General features: G+C 37.9%; 1 protein-coding gene across 3 annotated transcripts in view; it reads left to right on the top strand.

Annotated features, from left to right (window-relative positions):
- Positions 1–24,203, top strand: part of CDK14 (cyclin dependent kinase 14) — a 311,313-nt gene that overhangs the window by 103,213 nt on the left and 183,897 nt on the right. For all 3 annotated transcript variants that reach the window (XR_004359107.1, XM_032699286.1, XM_032699277.1), the window contains one exon: positions 3,034–3,113. Coding sequence is in view for 2 of the 3 variants with exons in the window: in XM_032699286.1 (XP_032555177.1) it covers positions 3,034–3,113 (80 nt within the window). In the remaining variant the exon portion in view is untranslated. The remainder of the gene's footprint in view (positions 1–3,033; positions 3,114–24,203) is intronic.

The raw sequence follows: 24,203 nt of genomic DNA, 5'->3' as shown, positions 1-24,203 counted from the left end.
TAGAGTCTAGCAGAAGCAAGACAAATACAAGACAGTAGCAGGAGTGTGTGGCAGAGATTTAGCAGGAGGAAGGCCATACCCTGAGGTAGCCCTTAGCTCATCTCTTCAGCATCATCTAACTGCATCCTGAGATTGCATCAGTGGGAGGATAGTTAAAGGATGTGAATATAAACACTCTCTCTTTTAATGGTATTTCATAATTTCTCATACCTACAATTTTATATGCTCCAGTTTATAGAAAATGAACTGAAAAAAAAGAAGGTTTTAATGATTGGGTAGTAAATGAAAATAAGGAGCCTGTTGTGTTATGGAAATTATAGATTGATATATTGGAGATAAATAATGGTAAGGAGGAGAATGAAATCCCAGAGGAACACTACTTGAGATTAGTTTGATTACTTTGATAGTGTTGAGTTGCCATGATGTCTATCAAGATGATGACAGGTACCAATGACAAAGTGGCAATGATAACTAAATAGCACAGCTCACCTACTGTGTTTAATTGTGAATTCTTTGAAATGAGTTCCATACTGTTGCTATTTGTGGGTTTTTTTGCTATTTGTGAATCAATCGAATGTTGAACTTCAGATTAAGAAGAATATAATCTACACAATCCTGCATGCTATTTACGTGTCTCTCTGGCAAAAGACTCCATATCCCTGTTCCCTTAATACCTCCTTAATGTGCTTTTTTCCATTGTATTCTCTAAACACAGCATTTGTCCTGTTCTTGATCTGCAAAATGCTCTTGCCTTTCTTGTTTAAATTCCTCCTGCACAGTTATTTCATCTGTTGTAAAATATTCAAGTTATCCAGATATCTAAGTGATATGTATGTGATAGGCAGGGTGGTGTATTGACAGAGCAATTGAAAACTACATGTGTATATGTGTCATATATATGTGTCATGTATATGTGTCATCAATCCTTCTACTTCTGCTTTTATGATGGTTTATTCTCCTGTCTGAGCATGACACATGAAGTTACTTGAGGCAAGGCTTATCTTTTTCTGATGCCAGAAGTCTTGTTTAAATCCAAACAAAAAAATTACATAAGGTAATTATAAGGAGAAATCCAGATAATCCAGTAGGATTAAGCTCATAATTGTCTTTCAACAGTGACTAGTGGCCTGAGACTTCAACTGATGCCAGCCTGAAGTACTATGAATAATTGGAAGGTGATGAGTAAACCATCTTTTGGTAGCTGATTTCTTAAGATGCTCAGAGTCGTTATGCAATGTTCTGTATAGGGCTAATGAGTTTTTGGCAAAAGAAGAATAATCAGAAGAAACAAGACAGTAGCCACCCATAACTGAGGTCATATAACTGTAAAAATTGAAAACCTCAGGGAGAAGATGAATTCAGAGTTGGTGGGTTTCCATATCATCTTGCTTTGAAAAAACCAAAACCCACATCTTCTAGGGCCTCGTACAATAGGGAATTGCCTCCACGACTACAGGAATGTAAAGGCTCCAATGCTTCCTTGAGTGAGCTTTGTGAACGTAAAGACTAATTTTACTTTTACTGAAAGAAATTGCAATAATAATGTTAATTTTTTTTCAGCTGTATTATGCCTTTTTGGTAGTTTAACCTCACCATTCCTTGTCATACATGGGGAGTCTGTTAAAGTTTCAGAGTATTAGTTTGTTCTTGAGGAGGTTAATGGATATCAGCTTTGTTCAGTTTTTGTGAGATTTTGTTTGGATAACTTGAACCAACTGGATTTTTTTGCAAGGCCTGGAATGCAATTCATGTGTGGTGAAATTTTGACTGCTAGAAGTGAAACCAACCAAAAAGATTTTACACTAGAATGACCTGTTGTGAAGTTTTGTCTCTTGGAGCACAAAATATTTTTAAACTTATTGACCTTGGCGCCCTCCCTTGCTGCAAGCTACACAGAAGCTCGCAGCCATCTTGAGGCAGAGCACGGAAGCTCTGCAAGGGGCTTGAGTCCCCTTGAAGATACCAGACCGTCACGAAGACCCCCTGTGCTTCATGGTATGACCATGGTGGAACGACCTTTGTCTGGGGTGAACGTAGCCCACGGAAGACCCTTTGCCTGTGTCGAGGGGCTACGAGGGGCTTGGAGGCCTCCCTGGTGTGTGCTGGCAGAGATCCAGCTCCAACTGCTGCATGGAAGACCCAGAGAACCTGCTGCCTTAGAAGATACTGCTGCTCAGAGACTAGAAGGGGTCTTTTTCTTCTCCCCTCCTGGACTTTTATTTGGAAGGGAGAAGAGATTTGATCCATTGTAAATACTTATGTCATGGTAGAGATAGCTAAGAGTGTATATAATATATTGTAGTATTTATTTGTGTGTACAGTCATTGTAATATATTCCCTTTCCCCCATTCTGAGTCTCGTGTGATTGTCTGGAAAACACATCTTACACTAGGTTGAGATGTGGGAGGGGGGCTTGGACTAGGGAATTGGATTTTGGGAATCTCAAACCATGACACTTATAAATGAGAGTCATTATAACCTAAAACTAGCCCAGACCATGTAGTCAAGAATGTGCCTCAGGAACAATCCTGCTCTAACAGGAAATGGCCAGAATGACCTAAAAATTATTTCACATCTCAAACTTTGTAGCTTTTGGAGGGCTCTAATTATGTGTATCATGCAGTAGAAAGGAAACAATCAGTATAGATCTGGATATACTGCAAGTGGAGCAATTAAGGAAAATCATATCATTTTTCTTTGAAATATTTAATAAAATAATGGACATATACTTTATAACAAAATTTTACAATGTGATGCCTCTTAACAAAGCTTCAGTTTAGTGCTGTGATAGAAAGGAAACAGACTGATTCACAGCAAACTGAGATCATTTCTTGGATTGCATCTGAGTGTGAAAATATAAAATTGACATTATGGAAGCTATGAAATGTTTCTACAGTGGAATGAATCACTGGCATTGACAGGAAGAAATTGGATAAGTATGTGATGAGAAACAAGTTCTAGTATGAGAAATACTGTTTTTATGATAATTTTTTTTATTTAATTTCTCCATCCCCTCCTCTCTTTCCCTTTCAGGGTAAATGGAAAGCTGGTGGCATTGAAGGTGATTAGATTACAAGAAGAGGAAGGAACCCCATTTACCGCTATCAGGGAAGGTATGCACTCACTTCTAGTGATTATGTATGGGTATTTTTGTAATTACATTGCACTTCTTATTTCTGTGCCATGCTGTAGTGAATAGCTTGAGAATTCAAATTATATGGTTACGTTCTCAGTAGGAAGAAACTTTGGTGCTTCAAAAACAAAGCCTCTAATGTGGGAGTTCTTGTTAAAGAAGTCAGCTCTGCCTCTGATTTGGGTCCTCTTAGATTTACTATACAAACAAGTACTTAAGAGGACTTTTAATGTGGGTGTGAGAAGTCACCCTGGAAGATGAGAGAGCTGTGTAAGAGTTTCTTGCCTGCAGGCAGCACCTAAGATGAAGGTAGATGTAATTTTTCATATGTACGCAGCATGAAGCAAAGACAAGCATTTCTTGATAAAGGCAATCAAAAGATCAGTGAGCAAAACTACAGGCATCTTGGAAGCTGCCTGTAGTTTGAGACTAGCTTTTGTTTGTTTTTCCTTCCCAGTGGACTCTAACTTGCCTTGGGAATGGTTCTTATCTAGCACACTTGGAGAAGCCTGTTAAGCTTGCTTTCTGTTCTGCTCCTTTATCCTTCCTTATCAGTCTCTCATGGTCCCTAGTGATGGCTGCATTATCTGAGTCTGTCTGTATTGAACTCCTTTGCAGAAATTGCTGGATATGCTTTCTCTACGTGGGCCTTCTCTGTTAGAAAGTACTAAAAATGAGCTGTGGTAGAGAAATAATAAACCCTTTACCGTCACACTGCTGATTCAGACTCATCTGCAATTGGTAGTGAACTAAAGAGATGAAAGTGTTATGGCTTTGAGGGACCTTTTAAAATTGCACTGTCTTGGCATAATTCCCAAGGTAGGATGAGCCAGGGAGGTACTAGAACATCAGCCCTCACAAGGTCCACAGCTGGCTCTGCATGTGAGATGTGTGGCTTCATATGCTATATGTCTGAATGTACAATGAGCCCATTCTGGAATGGACTGACCAAAAAAAAATCCACATTTCATGTGATTGACACCCTGAAGTTAGAAGCCTTTAAAGTACTGTGGATTTCCATCCCAAGGTTGTGCATTTTAAATGGGACTCTTCCACAAGGAAGGGAAAACCGTCGGTGACCAATTTATGAGGGAATTTTTGCAGTTCTTCTGTACTGCTTTGTTTGAGTAACAATTACTGAATGATCTGACACTTTTATTCATAATGATATCCATTTCATCTGTGAGCTGTCTGTCCCTGCAGCTGTGCCGGGATAATGAGGTGTGCAGAGGGTTACGGGTGCAGCTTTCAATATTTGTAGTGCCGAGTTCAAGTCGTAACAGCCTGTGTTTCAAATATGTTTATTGTTCTTCAGGTTTATAGTTGATATGGTACTGACTTAATAACAAAATAGTAGATAGAGCTTTCTAGTGCCTTTTTAGTGACACTTAAAAAGGTTTTTTAATCTGAGCTTGGTCTAGATGAAAGTTTATAGCACTATAACTGTCAAATACAGTATAATTTGTTTTCCTTCATAAATAGTTTGTTGTGTGAGCTCAGTATAAATAATTATTCTTTAGGAGCAAGAACAAAGATTTTTTTCTACTTGATTTCTTTTTTAAATTGCAAAGTTACACTTGCATGAAAATACTTCTCCCACTGTCATTGGAAAAGTTTCCTTTTGGCTGTGACTATAATACTGTGGTTGAAGCCAGTTAGAATTCTGATGCTTTAATATTAGTAGAACAAAGCTCTTGTCTAGAAAAGCTCTTGAAGTTAATAATTAATACATATTTAAATGTGCATTGTCTCACTGATTTTGATGGGACTACGTGCATCCATTATATTTTTAAGTACTCATCTAGGCTGAGACTAGATCCAGAGTATTAGGCTAATGAGAGAATTTTTTCTTGTGTCTTGTAGACCTTCAGTTAGATGGGGTCAAACTTGCATTATAGGTTATTTGTTTGTGTTGGTTTTTTTGGTTTTTTTTGGTAAATGTAATCCTCTCTCCTAGATAGTAGAATTTCATTCAGATCTGTAAGAGCCACCTGTAGAAATACAGTCTGATATGTTTTATACTATGTAGAAGTCACTCATACATAATGTGTTAGATGGGAAGGGGAAAAATCTTTGTTTAGTTAGGGTTTGACTTTTCTGTTGTCTGTTTTGATTTTGTTAGAAACAAATATTAGGACCAGAAAAGTAAGGAAGGCTGTATTACAAATGTAATTTTCAGAAGGTAACCTCACTGATGTTGTGCCAGGCCTGTATTATTTGACAGTAACAACTACTGCTGTGGACTTCACTAGCAGGACCTGAGGAAGCTGTTACTTTTGGCAGTATCTACTCTGTCGTGGACATACTGGGCTCTGTAATGCAGCCATGCCTGGTGTCAGCTACATGGGTGGGGAAAAAAAAAAAGAAAAAAAGAAGTGCTTGGGTGAGCTCTTGAAATTATCTGAGAAGTTTGATATGGAAAAACAGTAAGAATGGGACTCTGTGTTAAGTGGGTTTTTCTTAGTCTTCATTGGATGACTGGGGCTCCAGCTCTGTGATTTAGACTGGGACAAGTAGAACAAGGACAAATACCGCTGAGGATGAGATCAACTTCTAATTTCAGTTTTCTGAGGAGTAGTGTTCCCCTAACAGAAGAATGCATGTATGGTAGTATAAGCCAGAGGTCTGTTGGAGGACATTTCTTTCCAAGTTTTTTCATAATGGAGAAACCAGGCAGAGTTTGACCTTGACTTATTCCTTATTTTCTAATTTTCCATAAATGCAAGGCAAATTCAGGCAAAAATCTAGTTAGTTGTAAATTAAAACTACTGTAAGTAAATTGTTTAACATTTCTCATGGCTTCTTGAGTGAAGGAGAATACCATTCCTGCTCAGTGCTCCTAATGGGGATGCTGTGTGATGTTAATTAGGGGGAAGTCACAGGCTGAAATCTTAAAGAAGTGGTCCTGCTGAGGGAATTTTGTAGCTGGCTGTGTACAGGGAAGCATATTGTTACTGTTGTGACAGTAGCAGAATGAAGTGCAAAGAAAAACAACGCTATAAAAGAAAAAGACCAAGAGAAATAGGAAAATGTAGGATTTAAATATGGAATGTGTGACTGCGGAGACAAGCACCAACTTGGTTGAAACAAAAAGTGGAAGGAAAAATAAAAAAACCCCAAACCTGACCAAACAAAAAAGCAGTAAAGTTGCATAAGAAAAATCATACTTAATGCCTGGGGGAGGTTTAGCTGAAACTTCAATTAAAGCTTATAAAGTAATTCTGCTTTTACAGCAGATATGGCTTTGTGTCTTCTGCTATTCATCAAAGTTACATAGGTTTGAATGAAAGTAGGTAAAGGTGACACATTTATTGGTGCTGTTCAGCTCTCTATTGAATTCCTAGAACAAAATTTAGAGGTAGTCTGTGCTAAATGTTCTTTCAACTTCTCCTGAGTCAGATGTACCAACTTACAGCATGCAGTTTACAGGATGTTTCCCTCTGAATTTAATTTATTTAGTCTGAGATAATCTAATTTACCTTTGATGAGCCTGAGGAAAAAAAAAAGGGAAAAAAAAATAAAAAAGCCCAACTGATTCTGGTGCGTATACCTGAGTATGTTAAATATTTTATGTGATTATCTGATCACATATATGTGAGTGGTGCAGGCCACCGTATTACTGTTGTGGGCTAAATGTGCCTTCAACTGTGATATCTGAGATACTACAGAGTCTGAAAGTCATTTACATGCTATTTTCTCACTTAAAATAAATTCTGTAGAATTCAGATTAGCAAATGATTTTTGGTTTAGTGTAGTTGTGGTTTATTCTTTTTTATGTAACTCTCATTATCAACTGTTCAGAGATGTTTCAGTATCACACTTGAAGTATGATTAAATCCACTGCAGCCAGCAGAAAAGTTCACTGATCTTAACTTTTATCTCAGATATTTCATTCCCTTTATTTTCTGTAGTATCATATGGTTGCCTAGGCTAAATACTGAACTGTATGGTAGATTCTAATTCTGGGAACAGCTTGATTTACAGTTCTATAGTTATCCTTTTTTACTTCTGAGTAATAATATTGCTCATACAGCATGAAAAAGATTTTGTTTTTTGGGTATATATGTAGACATACATACTTAGCTTTATTGGCACTTTGCTTCTGAGGTTAACTTGCTTACTGTGTTCTCAGGCAATAAAATTCTTTCCTCCCCATCGTAGTTGTGAAAACTTTTTTGCATTTGGTTTTCATTTTCCACCCCTGGAAATATTGCTATTTATTATAGTAATAAAACTCTCTTCCAGTGTTTTAGTATATGGTAATGTTTCATTTCCCATAGGTCTAGATGAAGTTTCAAAGCATCATCCAAGTCACGCATGTTTTGTAGGTATTTTGGTACTTTTCCATTCAAATGCCATGGATTGGGCCACTTTCAGTTTATTTCTCTTTATGTTAATTATCGTATCTACATCTTCTAATTCATAGTTATTTCTACCAATTTTTGTTTCACATTTTAAAAGTACTCAGGTGATAGACTGTCTCTTCATCTTTGATTTGGCCGTTGCCCAGATAATAATTTTCCATCTACTCCACTGTCAAAGGCTGTGGTCTTTTTTCCACATATAGATAGAAGTGTGCAAAAATAGCACGTAAGTGCTCTGGAAGCAGTCTACTCTCTTGCATTATAAGATGACAAAGAACACAGGATTTGCTTAATGAATTTCTTTAATTTTTAAAGAGCAGTTCATCATGTATACTGAGTAAGTTTATTTTGTGACTTGGAGGAGAAAACCTAGTGCATTTGAGTGCCACTACAGAGCATGGAGGAGAGATGCTTAACTCTTGGCCACAGACGTCTTCAATGTTTCAGACCTCTTCCATCTTATCTCACTGTGTGGTAGGAGGAAGTCTAGAGGAGGCCACCGAGATGATTAGAGGGATTGAGCACCTCTCCTATGAGGAAAGGCTAAGAGAATTGGGATTGTTCAGCAGGGAAAAGAGAAGGCTTCAGGGTGACCTAATTGCAACTTTCCAGTACCCAAAGGGACCCTACAAGAAAGATGAAGAGAGACTATTTACGGGATCATGTAGTGAGACGGCAAGGGGGAATGGCTTCAAACTGGCAAAGAGTATGTTTAGATTAGATATGAGGAAGAATTTCTTTACTGTGGGGATGGTGAGGCCCTGGAACAGGTTGCTCAGAGACGATGTGGCTACCCCATCCCTGGAAGTGTTCAAGGCCACGTTGGATGGGGCTTTGAGCAACCTGGTCTAGTGAAAGGTGTCCCTGCCCATGGTAGGGGGATTGGAACTAGATGAGCTTTAAGATGCTTCCAACCCAAGCCATTCTGTGATTCTAAGAGAAACAAAAAATGAAAACCTGAAAGAGTCTCTAAGAAATAAATTAGAATTTGCCTTTATTCTCCAGGACATATATTATATATTATAATATTATATATAATAATATTATATATTATTATATACAATTATTTCATATTATAATATATATTACATTATTCTCCAGGACATATATTTATACTAGGCAGAATTTCTGAGGTTGGAAAAGTTTTCTGAAGCCTCCCTTTCTGAAATTGTCAGGCTGAAGGGGCTAAATCTTCACAAAACTGTTCTGTGGAAAATTGAAACGGAGTAACTGCTAAGAAAAGAACACAGGGACAACCAGCAGTTTGCCAAGAGAAAGCCCTTACCTAAGTGTACGTGTAATTTATTTCACAGTGTTCCTAACTGGTGCACAATGGAAAGCACTGCTTTGTAGTAAGAATACTGCAAGTGATGTAAAGCAGCTGTGCTTCTGTATTATCCTAGAGAAATAGCACGGTGTGTACCCATGCCATCTAAGGAAGAGCTCCAGAAAACTGTATTTTTACTGAGTAGACATAATTCTTGTGACTTCATACTAAATTATTACGTGAGTTATTGCATGTACTTCCCAGCTCAGTGATTTTTGACTGATATATGGCCTAACAATGTCTAGAACACTTAAGTCAACAAATGACCTCATGGCACTAGTTAGATGAGTCTGGGTGATAAGCCTCCTATTCATTGTATTAGAGTAGGTCTGGAAGGTTGTATGCTGTAGGTCAAGGGCACAGTGAAACAATATCTGCTTTTTTTTTTTTTTAAAAGCCATTGGTTGATTGGTTGATCTACTGGTAGAAGGTAAACATGAAAATTCCAATGAAAATCCTGTCTTCATCTTCCAATAAAGAATAAATTATTCTTTTTCTCAGAAGTTAAATCATCCACTTACAAAAAGCAAACCTATTCATTTTATGCAGCATTGTTTTGGTGGTTTTGTTGGGGTTTTTTTTGTTTGGGCTTTTTTTTTTTTAATTAAGGAAGCTTGACAACTGTTTTCTTTTGAGTGATAGGAGTTTGGAGGACTTTCATATGTCCTTCACAAAGTCCAGTCAAGAAATTTAAACTTCCATAACTGAAATGCCTAAAAGCTTCATGTGTGTTTGGCTCATCAAGCCTCAGGGAACTTCAGGAGATTACATTTAAGATGATGGAGATGTAACTATTCTGAGCATACATGTCACATGAGTCACTATAGGGGGTTTGTGTCTTTATGTTTTCAGAGTGTGAGGATAAGTTCACTCTCCCCAAAAGCCACATTGCTTTGGAGCATTTAAGTAAATAAAGAAAGGGACGGTAGCTTGGCTATAGCTTGGGGAACTTTTTTCCTTGCCTACAGAGTTGGCAGAGCTGGTGTCTACTGCAGGCTAAATAGCTACAGCTCAATTAACCGTAAAGTCCCTGCAAAGCCAGTTCAGCTTGTAGTCGTAATAGCTTTGGTTTTCAGTGTTGTTAAAAATAAAACACACAAGCCAAGAACCTCTGGGACACTGTGTCGTTGGATATTTGAGGTCAAGAAGTATTCAAAAGTAAGAGACTCCAGCAATTTTTATTTCTCTGTCTGAACTGTTTCTGTTATGGTCATCCTGTGGCCTTCCCCAAACTGTGGGATTCCTCAAGATAAAAGAGGAATACAGGATTTCCAAACTACAGGACATTTGGAAAAGGATGTTCCTGGGACATATTTTATGAAATGTAGTCAGGTTTTAAAATTTCCATCACTTTTGGATGTTACTTATTATTAAATACCCTCTCACAATGCAGATAAATGTATGCTACTTCTTGAACATTAATAATATAAAAATTGCCTTTCATTTCTGCAGGGTTTTTTCTGAGCATTTTTTTGATACTGAGATTTTCAACCATGTGCCATTTGTGCTTTCTCCTGTATATGCTTTTGTATATGTCTAAGAGAAGTGTGTTAGATGTTTGGTGATGTCATTATGGAGCTTGGAAGCAGTAAGATCTTTCATCTTTACTCTGCTTTCCCTCCTACTGTTCTCCCCAGCCCTGACTGGCTGCTAATTTTTTTTTTACTGATGTTGTCCTAGTTAGAACAACCGGGAACAGTTCATCACTGTACAGATGTAACCCAAAACTGTGTATTCTATAGCCTTCCATGCCATTTCCCAGAAACTGTTATCAATAGACCATTTACACCATCTGCCCATAGAGCCTGACTCCTCAGGCTATAAACTGGGTGTTAAGAGGCCCGCGAGATAAGAGGATGCTCCTGTCCTCATACCCATTGTGGAACTCCCCACCCTGAGGGAGGTACTGAGCATTCCTGCCTGAACTGGAGGATATATAATCTTGGGGTCTTAGGACTTTTTTAACCACTCGTGGGATCCAGAGGAAGACTGCAGACTACCACTCTCAACCAGACTGCAGACCACCCTCTCAATCAGACTGCAGACCACCACTCTTGACTGGACTGCAACCACCACCCTTGACCGGACTGCAACAACACTCTCACCAACAGGTTTTTCCCTCTCCTTTTGCTTTGGACTCAGGGGGCCCAACGAACACCACTCTGTTCATGTCCCAGGGTACTGGGTTATACATTTGAGTTTTGTGGGTTAAAACTGACTGTCTGTATAATCGTATTTATTGTATTATTTTATTAAATTGTTATTGTGACTTATAATCTCTCCTTTGAGTTGAGTTCATTTTCCCTGCCGTTTTACCTTTAAACCAGCACAGACAGTTATCATTTGCTTTTCCCTGCAGTTGGATTAGCTGGCTGTAGCAGGTGAACTGAACTCCTGATCATCTCAGATGAATGTGGGAGAGCCAATAGTTGTCCAATTTCGTATAGAGTGCAAGTGGTTACTATGATATTATTTTTTTCTGCTTTTCAGTGTGTACAAATTGCACTGTGCTACTTTCTCACTTCTTTTTAGTGGACCAAATGAAAGCTTTTGTCCATGTAGGGTGCTCAGAAACAGTAGAGATTGAAAAAGTCTGTCCTGCTTGTTTCTTTGTACCTTGTTATTCATAGGCTGAGCATAGCTTTTCCTTCCCCCCTGCTTTTTTTTTCTCTTCTAACAAATTAGTGGTTTTCTCAATTAGAAACCCTTCAGGAGAGATAGGATTACATAAATGCGGCATAAATTATGGTGTTTCCCTTTGAGAATGATTATATAAATTTTAAACTCTATAATGAACTCCCATCATTTGGGAAAAGTGTCATGCTTTTCTGAGAAGTACAAATGCAAATTCCAAATTATCCAGCTTCATAGAGCTAAATCTGTTCCACAGAATATTCCATTTTCTCTGTCCTCCTCCCATTCTCCCTCCAATATTTTATCTGTAGCCTTCTGAGATGGAAAACAGCTTCGTAAATTGAATCTTCATTCAGTACTTTTGATGTGCAAGCTGTGACCTTCTTCTGGCTTCTGTTCTTGAGCACAGTTCAAGCAAGAAAAGAATGGTGTGACACTTTGATGATTTCTTTTTTTAATATGATCATTTTGCCATCAAGAATTCTTTCCTCATCTTTGTAATGTCAGCTTAATGGCAGACCTTTCAGGCTCTGCCCTACTTCCACCAAAGAAGTTGTCTGTGCATCCTCAGTGCTCACATGGAAGATGCTGGTTAAGGGATCTTGTGCTAGTTCCAGTGCTGGGAGGTTACAAATCCATTAGTTCAGAAGTGCTGTTGAACCCTTCTCCGAATGGCATTTGCTTACAGTTTCCTCTGCTCTGAATTTCAGGGCTCTCTGACTTGGCTTTTGCCCCTGCTGAGGCTTTCTGCTCGGAGCAGTTTTCTTCTGCTCAAAACCATTTCTTCTCTTCCCTATTTAATGCAGGAGTCAGAACTTGCCTTACAGATTCTGTTCTGCTGGTTACTGCTCTCACTACCCCTGATAGTATGACAGGAAGGGTAGAAAAACATAACAATTATAGAATATGGAGGATATAAGGAGGGTGGCAATCCCATCTATAAGTCGTACAGAACCCTTATGCAGTCCTCATGACTTTCGTGTTTGAGTGGAAGTTGTTAAGTCAGTCTTTTTATGCTGTATGCAAATTCAACCTCCTCTTATAGCACATTTTGCCACCATAAAATGTAGAGCTAAGTTAATCCTTCTCCAAGTAGCATTAGTTTTTTCTGTGACCATATCACAGTTGGAGTGGATGTAATTGGTGATACACATACCAGTTTCTTAATATGAATGGAGATGATAGCAAATGATGGCATATCTCAGTTTGAACTGCTTAGAGACCTTAAGGCACCCTTCAAAGTGCAAGTATATTCCATGACCACCTGGTGAAATAAAAATTTGATACCATCTGGTGTTGAGGCAGAGAAATGTCTCCTGAATCTAGCCAATTTTTCTAATTGTTTTTTCTTTGTTATATATCCCTTGTTAGGGAATTCCTTTGTTAGGAATAATCTAAACAACAATACCATTTTGCCTTGTGGTGAAAGTAGAGACTTCCAATCTGCACAAAGTCATTTGCCTTTGTCAAGATCTTCTGATGTTTTGTGTGTTTTTCTACTGCTGCCTCCTGGACTTTGAAAATACCAGGGCGAGGTGGCAACTCAGTGCTTGAACTGGTTTGGTCAGCTTGAGTTTTATCCATGGTCTTTTGAACATATAAAACTAGTAGATGACTCTTGTATCTCAGCAGAATTGGTTTCAATTTTGGGTAAATGCAAAATAAGGACGTTAGAAGGTTGTGTGGTTTCCTGGTGTTACATCTCTCCCCCTTGAAGGAGATACATCAATACATATGTGGAAAGAAGTGTATGGGTACGAAGGCCTATTTTGCGTGCATATGTCTCCTGTATGTCTTTAAGACTTAAAAAGCCAATTAACCCAAAAAAAACCAAATCCTTTTTGAAGGGTGCATATTGTCTTTGGTCAGCTGAGAGAATGTCTAATGTGAGTTGGACTTGAAGCCGCATCTAGATAAAGATAAAATTCTTCCTATGAAAGTTGTCAGAAGTGATGTCTAAGACATGTGACCATCTTCTTGCTACTGACTTATAAACATGATCAGAACAGCTTTGTGTGTTTTTAACACAGAAAGTTTATGAATGAATTATCCTAATTCTCCTGGTGTGTGTAATTCATTTAAAAATATTATATGAAACAGTCTTGGTTGTTCAGACACGAGTATAACAATGAGTATAACACAGTACTTTGCTGAAAATTTTAAGGATGAATTGTTTCTAAACTTTGAAACAGTTGAGAAATATTTTCAGTAGCCTGCATCTTTGTACTGGCATGAAATATGGCAGCAGCCACTGTAGTTAAAAAGAAGCACTAAGGCCTTCCTCATAGGAAGGAAAAGACTAATTTTAATCAAGACAGAGGAAAAAGTGGAAAAAAATACATCTTATACTAAAGTTATATATGTGAGAAAAAAATACATCTTTTCTTTTTCTCCTTTGCTTTTTTTTCCTGTTTCTTCACATGTTCCTTTTTTCCTTTGCTCTACCTGCTGTCAGATGCTGTAGTCATAGTTGTCTGGGTGAGTCCATTCCTTCAGGAGACAGCACTGCACCTTTTCCTCTCTTGTATTATTCCATAGGCTGAAGATTGCGTTGCAAATATTTTAGTTCAATTTCTCCTTTTTTGCTGGGAGAGGTGGGAGATTTATCATTCAGGAATTATATGAAACTGAAATAAATGCTTCATAAAGGGATTTCTTCTTGCAGCATGGGTGGAGTTACTGCTTTCAGGCTTTATAATCAATATGAAGAGAGTAGCATTTCAAAATTAGAATTTGACCTTTACTGTCTTCTTCAAAGCAATGAAAATGAATATCCACATCATTTTACTTTTGAATGTTCCTCCTGAGTAAGCAGTATTAAAAAAGAAGCTGATAATATATCGCATTTTTCTGCTGAGATGAAGGGGAACTGGATGGTTCAGAGACAGGTAGTAGGATATTGTGACCTTCCACCTCTGACCCATTTTTGAAACACAAGCCATGACTGTGGAGTCTCTAAAAGTCACCACTATGGGATATACAGTTGTAGAGTCTGGAACTTTATATTTCTGAATTTTTAAGGTCTGAGCCACTTGTCACAAACTTCCACAGCTTCTCAGCTGGCAGCAGATTTAGCTGGAGCCAATAGAAAAATGAACTTAACAGCAAAATGAATGGAGGAAGGCTTGTAAATAAGGATGTTTTAGGTGTACTAAACTCAGTTATTTGTATCTGTTCTGATCTGATATAGCTTGTTTGTCATCTGTGTTTTGTGATGCTTGATTTAGAGTTTGTTTAATCAGTGCAGAAGTGGTATTGACTAGTTTTCTTTGACTTTTACTTAGTTGTTAGGAAGGGGTTAATGCAAATTAAGATTCTGTGGATTTTTCTCTTGAGGAGATATTCAAAACTTTCACTGCCAATGACAGGTAATTTATATTTTAAATTATATATTAACTTTTCGCTCTGGCCCTCATGTGGAAGCTTCCTAACACCTTTTCTTTGTCTATAGGTAACTTAAGCTGAGAGTTAATTCTTTGAAGCCCATCTTAGTTGTATAGCTCAAGTAATTAGATCCATGGCTTTTATTTAGACTTAATTATCAGCTGGTTTTCCTTGAGCAAAAGCAATTGAGAAAGTGAAGAAAGTGGTAAGAATCTTGGTGTACTGGCACACTAGCTTTGCAAACAGGGTGATGGCAGTGCCAGTGAGGCTGGCTTCCATTTGAAAACATTCTCCCTTCCCTCGTATCTCCTGAAACTTGAGAGGACAAAGGAGCCCCAATTACTGTGATAGGTTAAAAACAGCTAATAAAAAAAAAAGTAAATCAAAACTGCTTGTGATGCCCTAAGATCCTTAAGATCCTCAGATCCTAGTATATGGAATTTTAATATAGCTTTTAATACTTTAACCACCCTTTGTCACCCTTTGTGCCAAATTCTTGAACTTCTGTTTAATGTTCTTTTTCAAGGAAAGATTTTAGCGAGAACATCCAATCTGTTGTAGATGTACCTAAGGAACACAATATACACATTGTTTGTAGACAAAACCATCCAGAAGGCCCAGAATTGTTGAAATGGTTCCAAGCAGGATGGTAGGTGTTAACAACAAGGAAGATATTGAGGAAGGAGGGATCCTAGACCACCGACTCAAAGCAGGGGTGTGTGCCGAGGGGAGGGCCTGAGGCAGGTTCGGGGGATGGACAGTTTTTGGGACCATGATGTAATGGTTGGATATGATAATTAGCCAGTATTATGAAATTGTAACAGCTATTCTGTGTGTTTATGCTAAATGTATTTTATGCACCTTAATGCCTTAATGAAAGACCTGCTCTATACCTTACTTTACTAAACTGTTCAGAGAATTTTTCTTTGATTTTAGGCAACACTTGCAAACTAAAAAAAAAAAAAAAAAAAAGCTCTCACCATATTTCAAAGTTTTAGTTTAGAAGCAGTCAAAATTCAAAATTGACATACCTTTATGTGGTCCAAATATTTCCAAAATTTTATAACTAGTAAAAATATAAGCTACTCTACTTTTTACACATTTCACACACACATTCTCTCACTCACTTTCTCTCTCTTTCTTTGAAATCCAGGATGCATGCTTGCTGTTTTTTGTGCTGTGAGGGCTCAAAAAATGTGTTTAATAATGGTGAGAAAATTTTCATACAAACATTCACTGGATTGTGTAAAGGTTTTATTAAGAAAATGAGATGACATGAACCCCAACCATTTAGCATATTAACCTCTGGACAAGGTAAAAATTTACCTTTTTTTTTTTGTTTCATTTCTGGTTTTCTCAGCGTGGCAGTGCCTACACTGCTGCCGTTAGGAAACTGCCAGTTCCTGAGGGGACATCTAACACAAAATAAAACCCAGCAAGTTGCAGGCCCATTGACAGAAAGCTGTAAAGAGCTTTCTCACTTTTCCAAGTTACTTTATGTATTTGTAGTTCTAAAAGGTATTTTTCAATTTCCAGTTATGTGTTTCTCGGAAGGTCTTGGTTATAAAGCTGACATGGTTGAAATACTGGCTTTGCATCAAGGTTTCTAACAGAATTAGCATTTGAATCACTTGAGGCCCTATTCACAAAGCAGAAGACTATTTGCATAATCAAAAATGCTTTATTTTGCATGCCGGTGGAGAAACTAAGGGTTGTAGCTGCAGCACACAAACAAAATTCAAGTGATCACACTGATGTATGTCTGTATGCTGCTGTCTCTCAGTCTTGCTTGTACAAATTAGTACCAATCTATATAAAGGCAAAAGAAAAGGTTTTGGAGCAGTATGTAGTCTCCATTAAAAGCCTGATTAAACAGGCTTGGCTTAAGTTATCTGTGTAAGGATTAGATGGACTTCCCACTCTACCAAATGTGAATGAGTTTTGTGGGGACTTATGCAGATGGGTTGTTGCAAGACAACGGATGCCTTTCTAAAAATATGCTCAGTAAAAATTTATGAGCTTGGAAATTGCTCCTTGTGTTGAGGAGGTCAAACTAAATATCCTATAAGAGTGTGTATCTGTGGATAATGTGTTCAAGACATTAACATCTTTCTGTTGGATTTCTGCCGGTACTCCAAGAGTACAAATTAAATTAATTTATTTAAAAATATACTAATTAAAAACTTGAGGTTTAAATAAAAAATAAAAGAAAGTGAGATTTAAAGTAAATTAAAACCATCTTCAATAATAGGCATACTCCTGAAAAGAGAATCTGTGGTTTTGAGCTTTTGGTACGACAGTGTGACCTTTGTGTGTGTGCTTGTTTGTTAAATTCAACTTATACCTCTGGAATAAAAGTATTTCTCAGAGTGTATCTAGATTTGGAAACTGGACTGGAAATTCCATTCATCCCTGTTCTATAAAATTTTATGTTTCCAAATACTCCAGAGTCTAAGAACACCACTAAGAGATGTCCCTTTCTGTGCATTGCTTTGGAGCTGTCAGCAAAAGGTGGGTTTTACTCTGGTTCATACACCCACGTTCTCTGCAGAGTTTGCTGTTTTTATGGTTGACCGAAGCGCATAAATTTAAAGTGGTTCAGCTTCTCATTCATTTTAATTACAGAGGCCATTAACCTTGTAAAATCATTGACAATTATAAATCTACATCTTTGGGAATTATGTAAACAAGTTTATAAAAGCTCCTGAAGTGAAATGAAAGCCAAACGGTATACAAGGATAAGGTTTTATTAACCTCACTTGTTAAAAACCAACAAAATGTTGGAAATATACCTGCAGATAATCATACACTCCTTGATGACAGTGACACCACTGCATTTCCTATGATTGTGCAGCGCTCATTGTATAGTTAACGTTAAAGATAACTTCAAGATACAGATACGCAACTGTAGTTTCTGCTCAAGTGAATGGTTCTTAATATTTTACAGGTAGTTTATTGTGGTCAGAGAACTCTGGGAGAGGAGTGTATTTTGCTGCCTCAGATCGGGTTTGTTTATCTGTGGACATCTTGTCAGTTTGTTTCAAATGTTATCAGGCTGTCATATGTAAGCATCCTAACCAGCTAGGGGAGAGGCATTTTAATGGACCTCTTGGAGTGTGTGATCTGTCGTCACTGGGTTGCTGAGCCCTAATTAGAAATAAATGAGTAGTGTTCTTGTGCCTGTTTCATGGACTGATCTTTCCTCTTTTTGTTTGGGAATATTTCTGTTCTGTTTTCATAAGGCTAGTGCTATTTGAAATACTGAACTATGTTGTGTATTTAATGCTTAGTCTTGTGAATGTTAGCACTTTGGTTGACACTATTTTAATATCAATATCTGAAATGGAAGATGCTCTTAGATTTTTTAATGTAATCAATTCTTGATTTTTAGCCAAAGCTTTCTGGCATGTGCTGGAACAGAGATTTAGTAGTCCTCATTTATCAATTTCCCTTAGAGGTGCAGTTTACCGTTGCAGAATATCTGATTTAACATACACACTAAATAGCCATGATGAAGGAGGAAATAAATTCGTTAGTACTTGCTTCTGTCCGGATTCCTGTGACCTTTTTCAGGTCAGACTGTTTTCCTTTGGCAGAAAAACTTGACCCCTAAAAATTTAGTGACTTTGTTGAAGTCATTCTTTGATTTACTTGGGATGAGGTGATGAGGCAGCAAATCACTAGTAAAGAGCTCCAAGGACTTCACAGTGCTTGAGCTGTATTTTCTGGCACACTAAGACGTTCTCACTTTAGTTGTAGAAACTAAAAATGTTTTTACCCTTTTGCAGTATCTCAAAATATTGTTGCAGATGAGCTGTCTTCAAGAGGTTGCTTGGAAAAGGATTATTTAGAGCAACATGCATTCCCCAGACTTTCAGAGATTCAGAAACTGCTTCAGAGAAATTATGGTTTTGCCATATTCCTAAACCTTGGTCTTATGTGCATGACATTGTTGCTTAAACTGAACTTAAACTGCTGTACATTTGCTCCAAACTGAGTAGTCTTTAGTTTCTGTTGAGCAAGTTTGTTTGGTTTCAGTTGGTGAGATGGCAGAGTCCCATATTTGACCATGTGATAGTGCTACATTTATAAGGAGATTATATTTATGATGTTGGCAACATACTGATACACTGTGTGGTCTGGTCTGGCTTGTGCTTGGTCAAATGAAATGAACAGCTAAAGTTTGATTTTTCTCCTTGCGTGGTTTTTACAAGTAGAAAAGAGCTCACCAGGTGGAGTTTCTGCTACGCTTATTGATTCAGCCACTCAACCTATTAGTATTCTATTTGCTTTGTCTTTCTAATTGAAAATGGAAGTTAGAGAGAAATACAGTCTAGGCATGTTGTAGTTCTCCTTCTAGATCCTGCTGCTTGCTAAGGTGCCCTACTTGTTTTCTGTTCCATTTCTCCTCAGGAACAAGAACCTTCATGCTTCATGTGTTTGGTTAGCAAGTCACTTTTGTGTTTAGCTATAATAATAAGCAAGAAAGACTTAAAGAGACAGACTAAAGAATTATCTTTGTCTCTAGACTCACGTACTATGGGGGATGATGAACAAAAATTTAAACTCTTGGTTTGTTGGCTTGTCCTGAATCTTGAAGTGAAAGTCCCCTTGTGATACTGTTTTTTCAGATGGTAATTTTCATTGCAAAAGTGTAAACCTCCCCCTTTGTATTTGGGTTTGGTTGGGTTTTTTTCTGATATTGACAGAGTTAAAAGCTCTACATGCATTGTCCATGCTTTTTTTGTGCCCTTTTCCCTCTTGTATTTCCTCTAGCCTTCTTGCTCCCCTTTCTACTGTGCTCTGGTAGCCTGGAAGAAGACTGTCCCACTGGAATGCTTGGCACTGTCCATACCTGGGCAGCAGCAGGGAGGAGAACTAGGAACTAGGAGAAATGGAGGTTAAGAGTAGTTGTTGGTGTGAGGATCTTAGGAAGAGAATGACAACTATCACAGTGGATCTGAAAGAATGCAAATTACAAAGGCCATTCAAAGCAGCACCAGGTGTAGAAAGCAGTAATGGGAAGATGGGAAGGGTTGGTGACTTTGACTGGCCTCAGCCAGGAGCCTGTGGCATTGAGAGTGGGGAGTCTACTTGGACAGGGCTAGTGTTTCCCACCCTTTTTGTCATTAGCAGGCGTGAAGAGAGGGGGGAGCAGAAATGGAGCACGGGACTTGGAGATGCGTTCAGCCAAACCCAGGTTTGTGATTGTGATTTCGGGGAAACTGTCAAAATAGTTCTGCTGATGACACTGTCCCATCTATAACTGGTGTTGGATTCCAGACTTCTAGTCTCAAATTTCTGCTTCAGGCATATACCTGAATGTTTAAGCACACTCAGGGAGGATGGATTCTCTGGGAGACTTTAGCTGCTTAAGTGCAGCTTCAAAGTACAATTTTCCATTGACTAGATGTAAACCTTGACAAATTGGAAAAATTTTCACAGAAACTAGAAAAAGAATTTCCTTGACCTGAAGTGCAACTTTTGAAGGCCACCTTTCAATGAATGAGTTCCGAGAACTGTTTGAAGAAAAGGTCAGCAACATTAAAGAGCATATTTTTTCTCTAGTCCTGTCTTGGAAAAGGCTGACCTGTTTTGACTGGAACAAACACTGTTAGACACAAACTGCAAAAGATGAGACCATTTGTTTAAAGTTTGTCAAGGCAGTAGTGTCATCTTAGAGGAACGGGTACTTTAAGAAGCGGTGCTATCAATTTTGCTACTGTCATTGTTAATTACTGTGATTCTATAAAAAGAAATTTATCTGGAAAAGCAAACAGTAAATTGCTGTAATTATAATGATGAATGACACAACAGGATCGAAGAATAGTATATTTTCAAGGGGGCTGGATGTTTTATATCTGTATGTAGTAGACAGACAAGCTGTTGACTGTTGAGTTGGCCTTTAAAAAAAAATTCTTACCACCTGTGTTGTTAATGGGTTATGATTGCAGATCCCTTTAATGTATTTTCTCACATTTCTTGAGTGTGCTTTAATTATGCTGTTGCTCGGAATGCCTTCCAGTATGATTTAGATCCATAATCTGATTGATACCGTGCATCTACACAGGTAGCTTTTAATTTTGAACTAGAAAATTATGGGTATGTTTTTAGCAAAAGTAGAAGGATAGAAATGACTACCGTACCTCAACTACATCATCTCTAAGCATCCCTTAACTTTCACATCACCCTGTCACTGTCAGCTATGGCTGTCAACTCTATGAAGCTGAGACATTCCTTCAGCCCATCTTTTCTGTTCTAGCACCTCTCCTGCACTCTCTGAGGGCCAGCTGCTTTTTAAAGGGGCTTACTATCTCTTGCTTAAAATAGAATTTTTGTCCTTTAAAATTCAAATTTCCAAGTTCAACATTGTCCACAAGATTTCAATAAGCACATGCTGTTCTAGACAATGACGTGGTAATAACGGGTCTTCACTGCATTTAAATGTAAATTTATAAAGTTTGCTGTCATACTGATTTAGATTAAGTTACAATCCAGGGTGAATAAAGCAAAATTCTGGGATCCCCAGTTTTCCATTTCCTCCCTGTTGCTTGCAACTTAAATGCAACTAACATTGTTGTTAAGTGTTATGAACTGCAAGACTAAATGACAGTTAAATGACAAGGTGAGAACCCAGACGATACCCAGAGACCTGAAGGCAAAGGCAGAAGGAGGATGGCGTATCTGTACCTTGTGAACTGATAGGGCCTTTACATGTGATTAGAACATTTAGAACATATTTTCAGATTATATGCTTGCAAAGTGGATGTCCAGCACTGTTGGTACAAAAGAGCTTTACTGTTTATGGTAAAGCATGGAGATCTGTTTCCAATATAATCTCTTTCAACTGATTTAGTCTGGAAAAAAATTTAGCCTCCACTGGGTTTTGCTGCTGTAATGTCTGCAAGTTTGCTTCATCCCTTTTTTGCTTTTTTCATGTTGGAAATTAGTTTACAAGTTACTTGAGGGAATCTTGCCATTTTACAGTCTGTGTGCTTAGCATATTTTTGGATGTGGAAGAAAAATTTATTAGAAAGCTTACAGAAGGCATCAAAGGGGTGCCAGAATTAAGGTTATTTCCTGTCCTTAAAAATATTTTTAAACAGTATGCCTTATTTTCACTGTGATTGATTTTGTGTACTAAAATAGTTGTAAAAATAATTATTTGCTAGCTTTGTACTGAGTTTGTCTTTCTTTAACATCTAAACCATTCCACAAGAGACAAAGCAATGTCATGAGCATTCCAGCTTTATTTTCCACTTATGGGCAAAGAGGCATGTTGAGCCTCACCCACCCAGAAGAAGAAAATTGACATGATCTTTTAAAGGCTCCTGTCTCGCTCTCTCTTTGAAAAATAGCAAGACATATGCCACAAGCCTTTTTTTTCTGCTGCCTGAAATGTGTGCTGACAAATGAGTCTGCTTTTTGTACCTTTTTTTTTTTTTTTTTTGCTGAAGGAAATGCCCCACTGAGAAATAGAGCAAAAGTAATTTTTTTCTAAAACAGCTTTTTTGTAGAGTTCCTCATTTGTAAGTAGTGGTTAAAGTATGCTCATAGACAAACTCAGTTTCATGTCAAAGCAATTAAATTATTTCCTAGGATGCCTTTCTGTTGTACAAAAGAAATATTCATTGCAGGTACATAAGATTAAGTGATTTCTTGTCATATTGATGCATTGGAAAAAGCAAGTAACAGAACGCCCACTGACTTCACCAGAACGTGTTTCAGTGCTCGTACTTGGTTATTTACTCCCTCATTTAGACACTGTAATACTAATATTGCAGGTACACCGTTTACAGCAGAGGATCTTTATTATGGTTGCAAGGTCAATCATTCAGAAGTTGTCAGAATTAAGTTTAGCTGTGAAAACTTAATTCGGCCCCTCTACTTGCGCTGTTCCTTCCTTAATTATACAACAACACCATGTTTGCTCCTGCTGTGTGATCTCTGCCTGTGTCGGATGCTGATCAATTAATTTAATTCTGTGTTCTTGTTGGGTGGCTCTAGCTATAGGCACCTACTGTGCATTATTAAAACACTGATGGTTTTGAAATTTTTTAGAACACTCCTCACTCTACATAAATATTTGTTCATCTTGTCAGCACCCCACTTGCTAAGAGTCTTTTTAAAGATGATTTTGAGATGACTTTCAAAGTACTTGCATAGCATTGGATAATATCAATGTACAAGGTTCCTTGGGGTTCTGTAACAATTGTATGTACTCTGTGGTTCTTATACGTGAATTAAGATCAGAAGCATTTCAGAAAATAAGGAATATGGTGATGATATCAGCTTAAGTGACTTAATGTGATGCTCAGCCAGGTAAGGTTAAAGATCAGGTTGATTTTTTTTCTGACTTGGACCTGGTAGAGTTTTCAGCTTCTCTGATGGATGGACAAGATCCTACCACTGAAACTTGAAAATAAATCTGGATCAAGTTCATACCTGGGCCTATATAAAATAAAAGTTAGGCAACTACTTATTCCATCTGTGAAAAAAATTCAAGGCCTGGGAATAGTTAACAGGTGCTAGCACACAAGTTGGCCACTGCAGGATAAGTTAGGCTGTGAATTTACAGGTTGTGGAAGTGTGAGATAAACGCAAGATAGATATGAAGCAGCTGTGAGCTGACTTATCTCATGGTAGTGACATCAGGAATGTGTATCTTGGAGAAGCCGAGTTTTCACTGCAGCAGCCTCTGTAGTTGTAGTCTGTCTTCGTTTTGAGCACTTGGGATGGTATTCTCTATTTTCATCTGAATTTTTGTTTATATACTTTTCTAAGTGTTTGAAAAAGCAAGTGGAAATCCATATTCCATTTTCTGGTGCTTGCATTCCAGTGTTTCATTGTGTTTGCTAGCTCTTGTATGGACATATCCTACTTGACCTGAAATGGTAGCTGGTAGCTGTTGAAGGTTGCTTCTGTCTGAAAATTGGAGGAGAATGTGGGAAACCGCCAGATATTTTCATTGATTCCTTCTGAAAGCAGTGGGTTGGTAATCTATGGGAATTTTGAGTTGTAGTATGGAGATCAGTGGAGAATATTTGTCTGCAGGCTCTTGTGTACTTCCCCCTACATGTGAGTGTTTGCCCACCCCATGTGGGAGTGTCCTGTCTCTTTTCTGTCTTGTCTACATGGTCTTACTTTCCACTTCTTGTGGTTTTCCACCTGTGAAAAAAAATATGTCCTCTGGCTTTTCTTTCTCTTTACCCAGCTGTCCTAGCTTCCACTGTGAATCTCAGCCTTCTGTGCCATTTTCTGTATTCCTACTTCCTTTCACACTACTGATAGTCAGGCTGACCCAAAGAAGCAATTTCAAAAGTTTCAACTTGACCAAATTTAGAGAATTTTCATGGAGATG

The sequence above is a fragment of the Chiroxiphia lanceolata genome, chromosome 1, assembly GCF_009829145.1.
Source record: "Chiroxiphia lanceolata isolate bChiLan1 chromosome 1, bChiLan1.pri, whole genome shotgun sequence".
In the NCBI taxonomy this organism is placed as follows: Eukaryota; Metazoa; Chordata; class Aves; order Passeriformes; family Pipridae; genus Chiroxiphia; species Chiroxiphia lanceolata.
The sequence above is the reverse complement of the archived record's forward strand: the minus strand, read 5'-3'. Positions and strand labels throughout refer to the sequence as shown.